The 20888-nt window shown below is 34.7% G+C and overlaps 1 protein-coding gene across 4 annotated transcripts in view; it reads right to left on the bottom strand.

The window, feature by feature from the left end:
* The window catches only part of ABCB7 (ATP binding cassette subfamily B member 7), a 139770-nt gene that overhangs the window by 7650 nt on the left and 111232 nt on the right, over positions 1-20888 (bottom strand). For all 4 annotated transcript variants that reach the window (XM_068962115.1, XM_068962112.1, XM_068962114.1 and 1 more), the window contains 11 exons: positions 19551-19683; positions 18214-18482; positions 17565-17653; positions 17385-17472; positions 16455-16629; positions 15349-15506; positions 14624-14787; positions 14336-14465; positions 11343-11514; positions 9098-9201; positions 295-402 (listed from right to left, as the gene is read on the bottom strand). In XM_068962115.1, coding sequence (XP_068818216.1) covers positions 295-402; positions 9098-9201; positions 11343-11514; positions 14336-14465; positions 14624-14787; positions 15349-15506; positions 16455-16629; positions 17385-17472; positions 17565-17653; positions 18214-18482; positions 19551-19683 — 1590 coding nt within the window. The remainder of the gene's footprint in view (positions 1-294; positions 403-9097; positions 9202-11342; positions 11515-14335; positions 14466-14623; positions 14788-15348; positions 15507-16454; positions 16630-17384; positions 17473-17564; positions 17654-18213; positions 18483-19550; positions 19684-20888) is intronic.

Raw genomic sequence — 20888 nt, 5'->3', positions numbered from 1 at the left:
CTTCTATTGGTGACTCTGTTCTACAAGTAAAACTTAAGTATTAACAAATGTGATAAATAAAAGTTCTCTGTATGTCTCAGCAAAAAAAAAGAGTGAATTAATACATTTTATTCATTTTTTTAAGTGGCATAGGTTGTTCCTATCAATGGAGGTAAAAATGGAATCCTATTAGGATTCAATCTTATTCAAAGAACACAAATTCTAAAAATTTCTTTAGAAATAATGTAAGTTGCTTGTGTTTGTAACAATTTCTAATGTACTTCAAACACTGAACTTTAAAGTTAAATATCTTACCTGGTTCAAGACAATAATTTCATCTGCATCAACCACTGTTGACAATCTATGTGCAATGAAAATAGAAGTTCTATGTTTCACTGCATCCCTCATGGCACCAAGAATAGTCTGCAAGTTTGACAACAAGAACAGCAAGGACGGGGGGGAGATTTATCTATTAGGTAAATGTAAATTAAAAGAACCATATATTTCTTAAAAGAACATATAAAATGCCAGTTAATTTTGTTATATAAACTTTATACCACTACCAAATATTCTACCCAATCTAATAGTTACAAAGAAGAGAATAAATCAATCAAAGAGGGAATGCAAATATGACCACATTATCATGGAAAAAGTTAATTTAAGATAGGCAACCACTTCTTTAAATTAGTTTGGGATAAGGTGGATATTTCCCATACTTAAAAACAAATAAATAAAAATGAATCCACTGATGGCAGGAGCATAGCCAAATATGATGTTTATCTGACCAATGAGAGCAAAAACAAAATAAGGAGGCAACCAAGTGATAGGATGCAGAGAAATTTAAAAAAAAAATCAAGAAAAGATAGAAGACTCAAAGAGCACAGAAGCATTTGCTTTTCCTTAGTTCTAACTCAGAGGACAGAAAGATTGACAAGGACAACAGTTCATGTTTAAGTTGAAGAAACTTCTTTTTCAGAATTATTCTGACTTCTTAAGGTATTCTGGAAAATACACTTTTTTTTTGCTTACTGTCTGTAAAATGTAAGAGAGGGCTTCCCTGGTGGCTCAGTGGTAAAGAATCCACCTGCAAGGCAGGAGACACAGGTTTGACACCTGGGTTGGCACAATTCCCTGAAGAAGTAAATGGTAATCCACTCCAGAATTCTTGCCTGGGAAATCCCTCAGACAGAAGAGCCTGGTGGGCTACAATCCATGGCGCCACAAAAGAGGCATGGCTTAGCCACAAGACAAAAATAACAAAAAAGTAAGGCAGCTGTATATATATATTCAGCTATACTTAGAAACCTGGGTCTAAGTACAACTAGCTAGATGGAAATAGCAACATGGGGGATGGGGATAGGACCAATGTCTTCCTATAGGTATCTCTAATCACTATATTTATTAAAGGAATAGAATTACCTGAGTAGATGGTTACCCAGGAAAAGAAGACCTTAAGCTTTATTATGGCAGACTGAAAATCAAGTACAGACTGAAAATCTTCTAAGAAAACTATTATGCTTGAGGCAACTCCTCTATCTTACACTCAAGAACTTGAACTGCTATCCTAATGATGCTCTGGACCTTTTTAAAAGGTTGATTCAAATTTACTAAATCTTCTTATAACTCAATCCCTCTTCTCTGCTGGTAATTAGTGGATTATGCTCCTTGAGATAATAAAGGTATATGACTCAAATAATGACTGTTGGGGGGACTCCGAATTTGCGATAAATGTGGATGACATATTTTTAGATTTAAAGTTCTTGTAAGCAGATTCCTAGTCTGCTCATGAATGGGGTCTAATGCAGCTTAAGGTTCTCTTTAAATATAACAAATTGTCAGATTAGCTCAAGATGGCAGAGTAGAAAGACATGAGCTCACTCTTACATAAACACCAAAATCACAACCAACTGCTGGACAACCAAAGGCAAAAAAAAAAAAAAAAAAAAAAAATTGAACCTAGCAAAAAAGATACCCTACCTCCAAAGGCAAAGAATACAACAAGATGGTAGGAGGGGCACACCATGATAAAAATTATACCACAGAAGTTCTTCCACAGGAGTGAAAGTCCTAAGTTTCACACCAGGCTTCCCAGCCTAGTTCCAAAGAGATGGGGAAAGCAGAAATGCCACTCTTGGAAGACAGACACAAAGTTGTGTGTGCACCAGGACCTGGGATAAAAAAGCAGTGACTTCATAAGATACTATGCAAGACCTATCTGCTAATACTAGAGGGTCTCCTGCAGAGGCAGGTGGCAGCTGTGGTTCACTATGGGGATAAAGACACTGGTAGTGGCAGATCTGTGGAGTACTCACTGACATGAGCCTATCGGGAGGCCACCATTAACCCCACCCCACCACAGACAAGTGGCTTCAAGTCTCCATGAGCATGGCCCTGCCCACCAGAGGGACAAGACCCAGATCCACTCACCACAGGGCAGGAACCAGCCCCTCCCATCAGGAAGCCTACACAAGCTCCTTACACAGCCGTATCCACCAGAGAGCAGAAGCAAGATGAACTACAACCCTGCAGCTTGAAGAACAGAAACCACGATCACAGAAAGTTAGATAAAATGAGATGGCAGAGGAATATGTCCTAGATGAGAGAACAAGATAAAACCCCAGAAGAAAAACTAAGTGGAGATAGACATCTATTGGAAAAATAACTCAGAAATGATAGTGAAGATGATCCAAGATCTTGAGAAAAAAAAGACCAAAGATTGAGAAAATGCAAGAAAGCTTTAACAAAGACCTAAAGGAACTAAAGAACAGAGATGAATAATACAATAACTGAAATGAAAAATACATTGGAAAGAATCAACAGCAGAATAACTGAGGCAGAAGAAGAGATAAGTGACCAGAAAGACAGAATGGTAGAAATCACTGATATGGAACAGAATAAAGAAAAAAAAATGAAAAGAAATGAAGTCAGTCTAAGAGACTTCTGGGCCAATATTAAATGTAACAATATTCACATTATAGGAGTCCGAGAAGGACAAGAGAGAAAAAGGACGTGAGAAAACATTTTCAAGAGACAATAGCTGAAAACTTTCCTGACATGGGAAAGGAAACAGTCATCCAAGTCCAGGAAGCACAGGGAGTCCCAGGCAGGATAAACCAAGGAGGGATATACCGAGACACATAGTATTCAACTTGACAAAAATTAAAGACAAAAAAATACTAAAAGCAACAAATAACATACAAGGAAACTCTTTACAGTTATCAGCTTATTTCTCAACAGAAACTCTGCAGGTCAGAAGGAATTGGCACAATATATTTAAAGCGATGAAAGGGAATAACCTACAACCAAGACTACTCGACCCATCAAGGTTCTCATTCACATTTGATAGAGAAATCAAAAGCTTTGCAGAAAAGTTAAAGCTAAGAGAATTCAATATCACTAGACTGGCTTTGCAACAATTACTTAAGTTACTTCTCTAAGCAGAAAAGAAAAGGCCACAAATAGAAACAGGAAAATTATGAATGGAAAAACTCACTTGTAAAGGCAAATATACATTAAAGGAAGGAAACAATATACACAAAAAATATGATATCAAAGCCAGCAACTGTGAGAAGAGGAGAGCACAAATGCAGGGTATTGGGAATAAATTTGAAATTAAAAGACCCACAACTTAAAACAATCTTGCTAATATAAAGACTGCTTTATCAAAACCGGGCTTCCCTGGTGGTACAACAGTAAAGAATTCATCTACAATGCAGGAGACACAAGAGACTTGGGCTCAGTCCCTGGGTTGGAAAGATCCCCTGGATAAGGAAATGGCAACCCACTCCAGTATTTCTGTCTGGAGAATCCCATAGACAGAGGAGTCTAGTGGACTACAGTCCATGGGATCACAAAAAGTTGTATATGACTGAAGCACTGAGCATGACACATATACCAAAACCTCATGCTAACTGCATACCACAAATCTAAAATAATAACAGATACACATACAAGGAATCCAAACACAACACTAAAGTTAGTCATCAACTCACAAGAGAACAAAAGAGGAAGAAAAGAAAAAAGACCTACAAAAAAAATCTGAAACAATCAAAACAGTGAACAAATGGCAATTAAGGATATATATATTGATAATAACCTCAAATATGAATGGATTAAATGTTCCAACCAAAAGACACAGACTGGCTGAACAGATACAAAAATAAGACCACTCCATATGCTGTTTGTGAGAGACCAATTTCAGACCTAGGAACACATACAGACTGAAAGTAAGGGGATGGAAAAAGGTATTCCATGCAAATAAAAATCAAAAGAAAGCTGGAGTAGCGATACTCCTATCAGAAGAAGCAGACTGTAAAATAAAGACTGTTACAAGAGACAAAGAAGGACACTACATAGTGATCAAGGAATCAATCCAAGAAGAATATATAATAATTGTAAATATATATGCATCCAATATAGGAGCACCACAATATATAAGGTAAATACTAAGAGCCATAAAAAGGACAAATCAACAGAACACAATAATAGTGGGGAGACTTTAACACCCCACTTTCATCAGTGGGCAGAACATCCAGAAAATTAATAAGAAAATACAAGCTTCAAGACAGACTTAACTGAGATTTACATGACATTCCACCTGAAAGCAGCAGAAAATACTTTCCTCTTAAGTGCACAAGGAACATTCTTCAGGATAGATCACATTTTGGGCCACAAATCAAGCCTCAGTAAATTTGAGAAAACTGAAATCATATCAAGCATCTTTTCTGACCACACTATGAGATTAGAAATCAATTACAAAAAGAAAAAAAAAACCTGTAAAAAATGAAAACACCCAGAGGCTAAAATACATGTTATTAAATAACCAAGAGGTCACTCTTCAAATAAAAAAGGAAACCAAACAATATCTAGAAACAAATGACAATGAAGATATGATGACCCCAAACCTTTGGGATACAGTAAAAGCAGTTCAGAGAGAGAAGTTTACACAGCAATTCAATCCTACCTCAAGACACAAGAAAAATATCAAATAAACAACCTAACCTTACACCTAAAGCAACTAGAGAAAGAATAACAAAAAACTCTTAAGTAGTAGAAGGAAAGAAATCGTAAAGATCAGAGCAGAAATAAATGAAATAGAAATGAAGAAAACAGTAACAAAGATCAATGAAACTAAAAGTTAGTTAGTTCTTTGAGTGATCAACAAAATTGATAAACCTTTAGCAAGACTCATCAGGAAAAAAAGGGAGAAGATTTGAATCAATAACATTAGAAATGAAAAAGAAGTTACAACACTACAGAAACACAAAAGATCATAAGAAACTACTATAAGCAACTATATGCCAATAAAATGGACAACATGGAAGAAATGGACAAATTCTTAGAAAAGTATAACCTTCCAAGACTGAACCAAGAAAAAATAGAAAATATGAACAGACCAATCACAAGCACTGAAATTTAAACTGTGATTAAACATATTCTAACAAACAAAAGCCCAGGGCCAGATGGCTTCACAGGCGAATTCTATTAAATATTTAGAGAAAAGCTAACATCTATCCTTCTCAAAATCTTTCAAAAAATTGCAGAGGGAGGAACACCCTCAAGCTCATTCTACAAGGCACCATCATCCTGATACCAAAACCAGACAAACATATCACATAAAAAGAAAATTACAGGCCAATATCACTGATGAAAATACATCCATAAATTCCCAACAAAATACTAGCAAACCTAATCCAACAACATATTGAAAGGACCATATAACATGATCAAGTTGAATTTATCTCAGTGATTTAAGGATTCTTCAATATATGTTAATCAATATGGTGATACACCATATTAACAAACTGAAGAATAAAAGCCATATGGTCATCTCAATAGATGCAAATAAAGATTTTCACAAAATTCAATACCCATTTATGATTAAAAAAAAACTCTCCAGAAAATGAGCATAGGGGGAACATATCCTCAACACAATAAAGGCCATATATGACAAACCCAGAGCAAACATCATTCTCAATGGTGAAAAACTGAAAGCATTTCTGTTAAGATCAGGAACAAGACAAAGGTGTCCACCTTCACCATTATTATTCAATAATTACTGAATTATTCCATTATTTGGAAGTCCAAGCCATGGCAATCAGAGAAGAAAAATAAATAAAAGGAATCCAAATGGAAAAAGAAGTAAAACTGTCACTGTTTGCAGATAACATGATTCTATACATTGAAAATCCTAAAGATGCAATCAGAAAACTACTAGAGCTAATCAAAGAATTTAGTCAAGTTGCAGGATACAGAAATCTCTTGCATTCCTATATACTAACAACGAAAGATCAGAAAAAGAAATTAAGGTAACAATCCCATTTGCCACTGTAAAAAAAGAATACCTAGGAATAAACATACCTAAGAAGGCAAAAGACCTATACGCAGAAAACTATAATGATGAAGGAAATAAAAGATGACAAAAACAGATGGAGAGAGATCAAGTTCTTGGATTGAAAGAATATTTTCAAAATGATTATACTACCCAAGGCAATCTAGAGATTCTGTGTAAGTCCTATCAAATTATCAAAGGCATTTTTCATAGAACTAGACAAAAAAAATCTTAAAATTTGTATAGAGCCACAAAAAACCCTGAATAGACTAAGCTAACTTGAGAAAGAAAAATGGAGCTGGAGGAACTGGGCTCCCTGGCTTCAGACTATACTACAAAGCTACAGTCATCAAAACAGTTATGGTACTGGCACAAAAACAGAAATATAGACCAATGGAACAAGACAGAGAGCCCAGAGATAAACCCACGCATCTATGGATACCTTATTTTTGACAAAGGAGGCAAGAATATACAATGGGGCAAAGATAGCCTCTTCAATAAATGGTGCTGGGAAAATTGGACAGCTATATGTAAAAAAATGAAATTAGAACATTCTTTAATACCATACATAAAAATAAACTAAAAATGGATTAAAGACCCAAATTTAAGATCAGATACTATAAAACTCTTAGAGGAAAACATAAGCAGAACATGCTGACACAAACTGCTGCAATCTCTCTTTTGATTCATCTCACAGAGTAATAGAAATAAAAACAAAAATAAATGAAACCTAACTAAACACAAAAGCTTTTGCACAACAAAGGAAACCATAAACGAAATGAAAAGACAACCCACAGAACATATTTGCAAATGATGTTACTGACAAGGGATTAGTCTCCAAATACAAACAGCTCATGCAGCTCAATATCAAAAAACAAAATGAATCAAAAAATGGACAGAAGACATAAAGAGACATGTCTACAAAGGAGACACACTGATGGCCAAGAGGCACATGAAAAGATTCTTGACATCACTAATTACGCAAATCAAAACTACAATGAGGTATCATCTCACAATAGTTAGAATGATCATCAAAAAGTCTAGAAGCAATAAATGCTGGAGAGGGTGTGGTGAAAGGAGAATCTTCCTACACTGCTGGTAGGAATGTAAAAGAGTACAGCCACTATGGTCAACAGTATAGAGGTTCCCTCAAAACCTAAAAACAGAGCTACAATATGATCCAGCCATTTCACTCCTCTGAACCATAAAATGGTTCAAAAGGATATATGCACCCCAGTGTTCATTATGGCACTGTTTACACAATAGTCATGGCCTGAAGCAGCCTAAATGTCTATTGACAGATGAATGGATAAAGAAGATATGGTATATATATACAATGGAATATCATTCAGCCACTAAAAAGAATGAAATAATGCCATTTTCAGCAACGTGGGTGAACCTGAAGATTATCATACTAAGTGAAGTAAGTCAGAGAAAGATAAACATCATATGATATTTATATGCAGAATGGGGGGAGGGTTAGATTGGGAGTTTGGGATTGACATGTATACAATGCTATATTTAAAATAAAATGTCAGACGTCCCTGGTGGTACAGTGGATAGGAATTTGCCTACCAATGCAGGAGACATTGGTTTGATCCCTGGTCCAGGAAGATCTCACATGCCATGGGGTAACTAAGCCTGTGCACTACAACTACTGAGCCTGCATGCCACAAATACTGAGCTCTAGGGCCTGTGAGCTGCAATTACAGAGCCCATGTGCCTAGAGCCTATGCTCCACAATAAGAGAAGCCCGAGCACCACACTGAAGAGCAGCCCCTGCTTGCCACAACTAGTGAAAGCCTGCACATCACAACAAAGACCCAGTGCAGCCAAAAATAAGTAACTAATTTTTAGAAAAGTCATTCCATTAAAAAATATATAAATAAAATTTCAAATTTTTAAAATAAATAGAACAAATCCTCATGCTAAACAACTGACTTAGAAACTAAGCTGTTTTAAACATATGGCAGAACTAGTATCCCCTGAACCTTAACTCCATATGCAAATATCAATATATGTCATACATGTTGTGAAGCTGAATTCAGCCCTATCCTTCAACAACATGATTTTACTATATATTCAAGTAAAATGTAGTGAATGGAGGCAACTGACAAATTACATCACTCTTATCTTCAGTACTTGGAGAAGGAAATGGCAACCCACTCCAATATTCTTCCCTGGGAAATCCCATGGACACAATCTTCAGTTCTAGATTAAGGGGATTCATTTATGATATGATTGCTGTCAAGTCTTTAGTCTAATACAAAGATGTTATGAAGTCTACTGTGGTTTCTCGGTAGTACCATGACATCGATTTCTTAACATCTTAGAGCTTCACAACACTTGTAAAATGAACATAAATCGGTACCAGCACTGTAGGCTGTGTGTGCCAAGTTTGCACCTTAGTGAGTTGCTCCATGATAAGTGAAAGTTTTTCTGGTATGTACTGTGTCAGAACCATTTACATGACTTATTTCAATGTGTGTTATGTGGCAGATTAGGTGATTCCCAGAGCTTTGCAAGATGCAAACATTATACAATAAGAACAAAAGGTGCCACATAGTTTCAAAAGGAGATATATTTGCAAACAGACTTAAAATATGTGATAATGTAATGCAACCTGACATTCTTACTATCAATACTTCCTTTATCGGAGAAAAGGGCTAAGCACCTCCTTTTGAAGCTCATTCAAAATACGAAAGAATGTAGCTACTTACTGAAATTTCCATGGAAAAAAGTTAAGCAACGAGAATTGAAGAGTTTTATGTTTTCACCATCATTTACCTCTTCAGTAATTGAATCTAATGATGAAGTAGCTTCATCATAGAGAATGACTGGGGGGTTCTTCAAAATGGCTCTTGCAATTGCTACTCTTTGCTTTTCTCCTCCTGGTAAAGAGAATTTTAAGATAGTATAACATAAAGACATATTTTATATTTCTAGTATTTCCATTAATCATAACCACCAAGTAATACCTTCAATATTTAGTTTTACTCTTGATTATTGCTCATTTTACCCAGTTTTAAGAGTCTATGTTCATATATAATATCCCTTGACAAACTATATGCCCTGGAACATTAATGTAATTCTGGATTCTGACTTCATGGCAGGTGAAAAGAACAAAGAGGGGAGGTTACAATTTTGATTCTAGAATTACTTCTCTCACCAAAAATATGCTCATGACATACATTATTTTATATGTACTTTATATTACTTCCCAATGAACAATGACTTCAGGTAGAAAAATTCCAATATGACAGAATCCACAAAGCCAAAAACAAATTCAATATATGAAGTCTGAAAACTTAAAGACATGAAACTATGAATATCTAAATTTATTTCTTAATATAACAAAGTACCATTTAGCCAGTATTCTGAAAGATTTTCTTTTTTTACAGAAAGCTATTATTTTCACAGCACTCTTCAATGTTAAGGCTGTATCCTAGGACCTCATATTTCACCTTACCTCTTTGCTATAGGGCTCTAGCACAGCAGAATTTTAAAACAGAAAGACTACAGAGGCCCAGAAAAGTTAAGTGATTTGCTTGAGATCACAGAGCAAGTTCTGGCAGAATCTGAATAAGACTCGACTAATTCCCAGTCCAATGCTTTTTCTTTCACAATGTATGAACCCACAATTATTCCTAAATATACTCTAAAGAAAATAAAGCAACCTTTATTTCTTCGTTGGGACTCTCATAGGTCTAAGGCCATCAATCTTACATAAAACTTTGGTTGGAAGTATAAAAGATTCCCTGGTGGCTCAGACAGTAAAGAATTTGCCTGCAATGCAGGAGACCAGGGTTTGATCCCTGAGTTGGGAAGATCCCCTGGAGAAGTGAATGGCTACCCACTCCAGTATTCTTGCAAGGTGCTTGTACACAGTATGTACCTAGTCAATGTTGTGATACCAGTTTATAATGAGAAATAAGATTCATTAAAATTCATGTAGTCTTCATTCTCTTTTTCTTACCCTCATTCTTAATCTATAAAGCTCCCCCCCAAACTAAACTAGAATGAAGAGTAAATGCAAAGAGTGTAGCATGTTTATATAAGTTACATTAATACTTTCAGGCACTAGTTATCACCATACTTTCAGAATTCAAATAATTCAGGGCAAAGAAACATTTTTCTGAATCCTCAAGAAAATTCAGTCATTTTAGGATAATCCATTATAAAACTTAATAATCATCTCATAATTAAACACTTAAAATTCAGAAGCCCTAAAATTTACTTGGTCACTGAACCAAAAGACAGGAAAATGAAGCTGGCTATAAGGAAATATACTAAGTATAAGGAAATCTAAAGTTATCAAAAACAGTCCATAATAATCTAAGAAATTATGAGGAGATACACTGTGCTGTGCTTAGTTGCTCAGTTGTGTCCAACTCTTTGCAACCCCATGGGCTGTAGCATGCCAGGCTCCTCTGTCCATGGGGATTCTCCAGGCAAGAATACTGGAGTGGGTTCCCATGCCCTCTTCCATGATCTTCCCAACCCAGGGATCAAATCCAGGTCTCCCACACTGCAGGCGGATGCTTTACCATCTGAGCCACCAGGGAAGCCCATGAACACTGGAGTCGGCAAGGAATTGAACTGGGGTCTCCTGCATTGCAGGAAGATTCTTTACCAGCTGAGCTATGAGAAGATATACTATTTACTATCAAATTACTTGTCTCTACTCTTACTTCTTTCCCATGTGAATAGTGATCTTGGCTTTCCTTTAAGATAATAAGTTAACACTGATCTCACCATGTATCAGTAACTTACTATTAAGCACTTACAGTGTTTGCAGCTGTGAGTGAAAAAAAAAAAAAAAAAAGAGAGAGACCTGCATGATTTCGGAACAGTTACTTCTAGCATGTTGACTTGTTTATAGTGATAGATAGGAAACTGGGAACTTTGCCAAAAGAGACTAGATAAGCATTAGGTTTGTACTCTGTCATTACATTTTCTAGTAAATGGTTCTGACAAATTAAAGTTTGAAGGGTGAATGTAAGTGGGGGCCAGGTCTAAAATCTTTGATTACCTGAAAGCTTGAGTCCTCGTTCCCCTACTTGGGTGTCATATCCATGTGGCATTCGAAGAATTGCATCATGGAGTCCAGCTAATTTTGCCACTGCATATACTTCCTCAGGCGAAGCACTGATGTTTCCATATAAGAGGTTGTAGTAAATGGTATTATGGAAGAGGACAGCATCCTGGACCAGATTTATATATATATACACACATAGATATGCATGTTTCATATTTTAAAAATTCAAACAATAGTAAAGACATAAAGAGTAAAATGTGATAAAAGGGGTCTTTTATTAATATCATCCCTCATACCTGCTTCATTTCCCTTCCCAGAGCTAATCACCATGAACCATTTGTTGTATATCATTCCAAACTTTTTCTGATACATTTATATGCTTAAACATACACCTTTTTTTCCCAACAAAAGTGGGGCCATACTATATAAGTTGCTTTTTTCACTTAACACATTCTGGGGATTGTTCATGTCAATAACAGAAACCTACCTCATTCTTTTTAACAGTTTTGTGATACTAAGGATGTTATCATATTTATCTTATCTATACCTATACTGATGGATATTAATTAAAACTTTTGCTACTGTAAACAATGTTGAAAGAAAATATCATTGTATAATGACTTATATACACCCTTCTGTAAGAAGGATTCCTAGAAGCAGACTGTTGGGTTACAAGCATACATTTACCCTTGGATAGTATGGCCCAACTGTCTTCCAAAAACGTTCCAACAGTATATACTCCAACCAACAATGTATGAGGGTGCCAGGTCCCCATATCCTCAACAACCCTGGATATTAATAAGTTTTCATTGTTGCTACTTTTAAGGGTAAAATGTGGTTTTTGTTTAAATTGGCATTTCTCTTATTACTAATGAAATTGAATATATTTCATATATTAATATCTCAGAAGCTTTTAAATTGGACTTAAAACACAGAAAGCAAAGAATTTATGCATTATAGATTTTTGGGGGGAGGAAGTTCACTGCAAGCATTCATTTGATATTTCAATTTATTCTGACATGGCACACTAAAGCTAACTTACTTTATGTGAGTATCTACCTCCCACTTTTCTTTCAGTATCCAATGGTTGTAAGGCAATAGTAAGATGAAACAAAGTGATTCTTTTGATTAACATTAACCAGTACACTCAATTAATTAAGATCTTCTTTAATATCATAATCAGCCCTAGAGTTACAGATATTATTTCAAATCATATTTTAATAACTTTTACACCTAATACTAATATAAACTTTTCTTGTATGGAGGTGATAGTTCGATCCAATGAGTTTAAAGTTCTGCAAAGAGAAAATACTTATTTTTAAATATTTTCTATTTAGAAAAAAATGAAAATAAATGCTAACTGGAAATGTTAAAAATACAAAATGTATAGTAAAATAAAAGTTAATTAAATAATCCATAATCCCACCAACCAGCAATAACTACTATTAACATGTTGGTGCATTTTCTCCAATTTTTTTCTGTTACATGTATTTATTTAATATTATAAAATGGAGATATTATAATTTGTTTGGAAATTCTTTTTCAACAAACTTTGTATCTGAGTATTTTTCCATGATACTCAATACTCTTTATAAATATGATATTTATATTGTTCCTAACTTCTGCTATTATAAACAAACTATAATGAACAGCTTAGCATATAAAAATCTGTTCACTTCTCTGTTTATTTCCTTACTAAAACTTCCTAGAGGCAGAATTACTGTAATAAAGACTAAATATTTTTCAGACTCTTGTTATATACTGCCAATTTGCTCATCAGGAAAGCTGTATGCTTCCTCCAGCAAGAGACTGGCCATTTCACACAGCCTAACCCAAACTAGACATCATGAATTTTTAAATCTTTACCGGTCTGATAGGTGAAAAGTGGTATACCATTGTTGATTTAATTACTAAGATTTCTAATGAGGACGAGCATCTTTTCTTTCATTTATTGATGATGTATATTTTTCCTTAGTGAATAAAATGCTTTATTTTTCAAAATAATTCAACATATAGTCTACAAATCACCTAAATCAAAATCACCTAGGAGGCATATTCACAAATGCAGGTTTCTGGGGCCCATAAACAGTGTGTGAAAGGGAGTTGGAATTTCAATAATCTCCCTAGGTGACTCATGCACTTCAAATTTGGGATTCTCAGTGAAAGGGAGGACAGGGCAGAGTGGCATGCATCAGATCAGTTGAGGACCTTTTACAAGCTATATAACATGGACAGAGAAGTCTGGCAGGCTACAGTCCATGGGGTCGCAAAGAGTTGAACATGACTTAGCAACTAAACCACCTATGCTACAACTAAGTCCCAGGTCTCTCTATTGCCTTTCAGCATAAGAAAAACTTATAATCTATAAAGCTATCTCCTTATCTTCTCAGAGCTTACTCTGAACTTGTTTCCCCCTACAGTCACTCAGCAAATACTTGTTAAATGCTCACTATGGGTCAGGCACTGTGCTTGGTACCTGGGGACAAGGCATACCAACTTGAAGTTGGCACCCAAACTGTTTTATAATTTTTATAGATTTACTATGTCAAAAACTGCTCAAATAATAGTTTTCATTTAATGAACAGTTATGTGAGGGACACTGTACTTGGTGCTTTACACATATATTTCTAATCCATATTAATTCTGTCCTATAAGAAAAATGGTATCCTTATTTTACAGATGAGGAAACTGAGGTTCACAACTATACAACATATAAGGGTTAAAGCTGGGCTTAGAATCCAGTTCTGTCTGACTCCAGTCTGAGCTCTTTCCTCTATGTTATGTTTTCTTCCTAAGGCTTAAAAAAAATCTTCCCATCATGAAGATTTTTAAATTCATGTCTTTTGGTAACAGAATATATGGCCTGTAGGGCCTAATGCTTCCAACTTAATTAATATATACTGAGTCCTTGGATCCAAATTATTCTAGTAAAAGATTCAGCAACCCAACAAACTTCCCCCAAATAGGTTTTTTCCTTTTTTAAATACCTGAGGTACCACTCCCACTGCCCTCCGAAGGCTTTCCAGGCTCACATCTTGTATATTTTGACCAGCAAGGTAAATGTTACCCTTTTGAGGCTCATAGAAGCGAAATAATAGCCTCACTATTGTGCTTTTCCTGAAATAGAAAACAAGGAAAGGTTATATAGCTCCAACTGGCATTAAGGAACCCCTATTTTAAACTACAGTAATCATTTTATTATGACAAAGAAAAAATATTACATTGGGAATCATCAATCAATGATGCAAAATTTTATAAACAACTAAATTACCCACCCTGACCCACTACCTCCTACAATGGCAACTTTCTTTCCTGCAGGGACTTCAAAAGATATTCCATTAAGGACTTTCTGCCCCTCAATGTATTCAAAATGCACATTATCAAAGGCCACCGTAGCTGTCTGTGGTGTGATCTGAAGGGGAGATGCCATCGCTTTGTCCTAGCAGGGAAGAAAAAAAAAAGCCACTTTATATACCACCTAGAGTATTGGTATGCAGATAATTTTCTAATTCACAGAGATAAAAAGGAAAATAATGCGAAAGGAGGAAGTTTATAAGTGGAGTTAGACCACTTCTACGCATGCTTTTAAAGATCTGTTTTTTCCCTCACTGCTAAGGGCAAAAATCTTGAATGCTCTGATTTCTGATCAATTTGTTTTGGGGAGGAAGAGAGATGGTGGGCAGGGGAGAAAGGAGGTTGAGAATATAAGGAGAGGCAGTAACATATTGTATCATTATTAGCAAAAGTAAATCAAGTGCAAGTACAAATAATTGAAGTTAACAAAATTTAGTGTCTAGGTATAATATTCTTTGCTAATTTTGTAAGGTTTCTAAACATAGAAATAAGCTGTAATAGCCTTTTAATACACATTACAGTCCCAATTCCTGCAAAAGACAAAATTAGTTTGCTAACATGGTGATATAAGACTGTTATCCCAGAATAATACCATTATGGGATGATGCTTATATGCTTTTAAAAAGGTATTAAATACATTACTTACTTTAATTCGGGTGTCTACCTTGAGCAGAGTAAACAAGGTGTTCATATCTATAAGTGCTTGTCTAGTCTCTCTGTATACAGTTCCCAGGAAGTTAAGGGGTAATGAAAGCTGAAAAAGCAGTCCATTCACCATTACTAAATCTCCAACAGTAAGGGTACCTTAATATGCAGTTGGTAGAGAAAAAAAAATACTTTAGATGTCATGAACTTTCCAGTTTAAGAGAAGTTTACAGTTTATTACTGTAGAATACAGTTGAAAACATACATAATCAGCAACTGTAAGGCCTACTCTAATTCCAAAGCATTTTAACCCATGATTTAGGAATATAGGGAACTAGATATGTGCTAAGTGGAATGGGAAAAGCCTACCATACAATACACATGACATATATAAGAAAAAAGAATGGTTTAAAAAACAGAAAGAAAAAAAGAAAGTAAAAAAAAAAATAAATAAAAAACAGAAAGAATGATTTAAAAATGCAGACAGAAATGGAAGGCTGAAAATCTTTCCTTTCTTTCTAAGATACTAGCATAATATAAAGTAGAATTTTTTAAAAGTATAAATTAAAACTTTGGAGCAAATAGATATCATGATTGGGAATGATAAACCATAGATTAAGGTCATAGTGAATGAAAGAATCCTAGCTGAGCAAGCAAGTAACAGAAAAGAGGTAAGGATATTATTTATTTTTGAAATATTTTACAAATGAACAGCTAATAGATAAAAGGTTACTAGTAATAAGACTGCTCGCACTTTAGTCCTTAGGACTAAACACTAATTACACTTCCTTCTAGGTCCACAAGAGACATTAGAAATATTAGATGCTAAAATGTATGTTACTCCTAAAAGAATCAGATTGTAGCCCCACAAACAGCAATCCCAATCAATTAGAAAATTAGTGCTAAATTTGTAGTGTTAAACAAAAGAAAACAACATACCATCAAGAAAACATATTGTGATACAAAAATGAAAGTACTCCAAGGATGTCATAGTACCTTAATAAATATGCTTTATATTTAAGACTAAGACACATATTCCTTTCATTAATATTTATTTATAAAGGTTAAGTAAAACACTGACAAACGTGAAAACCACAGATCTATTACCTGCCACAATTCCCTGACTGGCGAGCACCATTATGGCTGTTAAGCCAACACTGAAAATAGCACTTTGACCAAAGTTCAACATAGCCAGAGTAGAGGTACTTTTTAATGAAGCAGCTTCATATGTCTTCAAAAATCCATCATATCTTTGTGCTTCATAATTTTCATTATTAAAATACTACAAAATACATAAAAATAGTAATTATATACAAGTATAATTGGAATCAGACTTCATCTATGGATACAATTTTGTACTGCACAGGAAATTTTAAAAAGTAACTTTCAATACATTGGACTATGGTACACCTGCAGTTTTCCACTATGGACAGTATTTTTAAAAGTCCACAAAATTCATCCCCGAAATATTTAAAGAATGCCTAGTTAATTTAAATCTAGATCTATAAAAGCTGGCAAGGGACTTCCTTCACAAAGCCTTCCCTTGATCCCCTGAGACTCTCTAAATTCACAATTTCATTGCCCCCACCACATTATGCCTTCTTGTGTCATCACTTGCATACTTTAACTCTCCCAATGCTTAGCAAATTCTGGGATGGCAAGGATTAAACAGCAATCGTTGATTTTACTGCCCTCCTCATTATTGGACTTAGCATGGTGCTTTGCACACAAGAGGCATTCAGTAATATTTGTTAAATGGAAAAATGAACAAATAAATGAAAGAATTAGTGAAAAGCACTATGCTAGGCACTATGAAGGATAGAGTCAAAACTCAGTGTGCATTCTGAATCAAATGCTAACTATAATGTCACCACCACTTATAAATTAATTAAATAAACAATAAAGTACTATTATTTCACCATACCAAGATATCCTATCCTAATCTGCAGCTCTAACTTACAGCACCTATAATATTAAATGGCAGAACAAATCTTAGTACAGTGTGAAAGGAAGAAAAAGTCAAATTAAACATATTACCTTCACAGTTTCATAATTCAGCAGCGAGTCTATGGCAGCATTGCCTGCATCATTATCTGCTTTGTTCATTTCTATTCTAAATTTAGTTCTGTAAGACAAAGATGTGCATAGGTATGGAATGTCTGCTATAGAAGCATAACTAATTTCTTCACCTTGACTGACCTCTGAGGAATACCTTACCTCCACTGTGTGATGGCAACTGTGAATGCTGTGTATGCACCAAGTGTTCCAAGGGTCACCAATGCAAACTGGGCACCACATCTATAATACTGGAAAAGACAAAAAAAAGAAATGAGCTTAGTCATTATTCCTGTCAAATAGTTTATAATATATAATAGCAAACCTCAAAGATTCTAATTAAAAATATGTTGGTATAAAGTTATATATATGAAAAACTAAGTAAGAAAACAAATACCTTAGAAAACCAACTTTAAGTTATACACATACTTTTAATTATAAAATATGAAATGGTGAATCATTATGCCTAAAATGTTATGAATGGTGAATAGTAAGAAACCTAGATAATCTGAGCATACCAGTCCCAAGTCATATACCATAATGTCTGCTAACAACAAAAAAACTGCAAGCATTAGCTAAATGACTGATCTATGTGTAGAACTGAACAACTCTTTACAATAACAACATGATAAAAGACTTTAGATACAGTCCCTTGAAGCTTGTGGCAAAATAATTAAACTGCCTAATCCTTCTGGCATCATGAATTTTGCTTTAAAATCATCAGCATGCAACAGTACAAAAGCTTCAAGTACTAAACATCTACTAACAAGAATGTATGATAAAAGGTTGTCATGAAAAAAGTTTTACCTACCAAAACACCACTGACAAGAGTCACCTCAAACATGATGGGAAGAAGATTAAACACTAAAGCACTCAGGACAAAACTGATACCCCTTGTCCCTCTGTCAATAGCCTTTGATAAAGCTCCTGTCTGTCTGCTCAGGTGGAAAGCCAGATCCAGGTTGTGAAGATGCAGAAAGACATTTTTGGCGATTCTTCTGATTGAATTTTGGGCTACCTTGCCAAATACTGCATTTCGAACTTCATTAAAAAAGGCAGCTCCTGCTCTTGATACACCATCTAACAATACATTCAAGAAAAAATGGGGTGCAAAAACATTAGAATTGTTGCAGTGCAAAAAACAGCAAGGGCTCAGAAAATATTTGTACAATGAATGAGCATATCACAGAATACTTACACTAAAAGAAACCTAGAAAACATCTAGCCTAGTGAGTATTAATTTTTCCACCACTATGAAAATCCTTCATTGTTATTTACCCCCATAAGGTCCCAGATGTTGAAAGATTTTTTTCCAAGTAAATACTTTTACTAAATAGCAACCCAAAAGACCCTGATGCTGGGAAAGATTGAAGGAAGGAGGAGAAGGGGACGAAAGAGGATGAGATGGTTGGATGGCATCACCGACTCAATGGACATGAGTTTGAGTAGGCTCTGGGAGTTGGTGATGAACAGGGAGGCCTAGTGTGCTGCAGTCCATGGGGTTGCAGAGTCGGACATGACTGAGCAACTGAACTGAACTGAGCCCATAAGGTCTTATTATAGATAAATGCACAGTATCTGTTGAGGTTTTATGATCTAATTCAATTCCCCCAAGAAACAAATGATAAAATTGATATCCTGAAAAATCCAAGTGCTTTGACTAAGCATGCCCCAACTCAGGTCTGAATCTCACAGAGAATCCTTTCTATGGCATGGGGACACAAAGCATTATATTCTTTATAAATTGCAGATCTGTGTCATGGCTACTGAATATAATTTAAAAACATTTAATACACATATATCATTATTTAGCCATTTCCTGTTTAACAGCTAACAACAACAGCAAGAATATAACTATAGTCTTACTAAAAAGATATCTTATAAGGAGTCTATTAGAAGTGGCTGTTATGAATTTAATGTCTTATTTCATGTTATTGCTCTCTAGAACTTAGAAACTTTTATTATATAATTTTTTGAAAGTATATAGTACAAAGAACATTTAAAAATCACATATCAAAAAAAATTGCACATAACACAAATATCCAAAATGCTAAGTTATATTTGTGGTAAAAGGTCATATGCTCAAGTATGATAAAACCCTCTTGAAAAAAGTCAACACCTGTAGACAGATTAAAGAACCACACATACAGCCAATCAGAACTGCTGTTGCCATGGTTGCAACTGTATTTGGTGCATCACTCAGGTTCAGCATGTTTCCCGACATCTGGTTGAGGCTGTCTACAGCATATTTAAACATGAAGGGAACCACAATATTCATGGCCTAAAAACATAAAAGTAGCAATTATCCATCATATACAAATTATTTTTTTACGAAAGTACAAATATTTACCTTAAACTAGCATTTATGGGAATGTTTAGATATTAACCATTTACCATGGAATCATTTTTCCTAGTTTATAAAGATAAAATCTTTGGCAGTGGGAGAGCCGTCATTTCAGGATTCCTACTTCACAATGACTGTCATGTTAATATTCATTTACAAGCTATGTGCATTAGTCAAATGCTCCTGCCTCCATGAAATCACCCCATCATCCACTCAAAAATTCTTTGTTATCTAAAATCCTACAGAGCTCATGGCACATACAGCAAATTGCCTTATGTTATAGTTACTTGTGTATATATATTTCTTTTCTACCAGATTCTTGACATTCTGTATCATATTCCTCTTTCTGTCCCACTTATATTGAGTACAATGCTTTGTAGGTAGAAGGTATTCAATAAACATGTGTAAAATTATTTATTCACCAAAACAATGGTAAAACCGAAATTACACTGCAGAAAGGATCTCAAAAGCAGATAAATTATAAGTATCTGTGGCTGATTCATACACCACTGGCAACGGAAAAAGAAACAACACTGATAGATACATTTGCCCCAGAAAAAAAATCCCTTTGCTCCAATACCATATAAAACAAAACCCAATGAATACCAAACTAAGCTTTCAAACACCAACCTATTTCTCCATGAGAATACACCAAAAAAAAAAAAAAATTGGGGGTACAATGCTTTCATATATTCAAGATAAGTTAGTCAATCACTCACATTTCACTTTTTCTATAAAGTTATACTGTTAAAAACACTAACCATCATTTAGAAAAAGGAAGTTGGTAAAGCTGGCCGTTTTCTTTGAAGAAATTAAATTCATATACATTAATAATGTGAAAACAATTTTATAAGACTTAACAAAAACAATGAAATCCCAATTCTCGTTAGTTCCATTATTATATCATTAATCTTTGATAAACAGAAAGAATATGGTCAATAAATCTAAGATTAGCTACAACTGACAGGAACTACGTAAACCTTACCAATCAAGATTTGAAATGTATAAAAATGTCTTAGCATCCAATTAGGTACTGTAACATTTAATACCATTAAAACAGACAGCAGATGTTGGAATATTTTTAAGACTCAATGCTATGGAAAAAATTGCTTAAAACTTTAAGATTTATAACTTCCCAAATA

Source organism: Capricornis sumatraensis, chromosome X (assembly GCF_032405125.1).
Source record: "Capricornis sumatraensis isolate serow.1 chromosome X, serow.2, whole genome shotgun sequence".
Classification (NCBI taxonomy): Eukaryota; Metazoa; Chordata; class Mammalia; order Artiodactyla; family Bovidae; genus Capricornis; species Capricornis sumatraensis.
The sequence above is the reverse complement of the archived record's forward strand: the minus strand, read 5'-3'. Positions and strand labels throughout refer to the sequence as shown.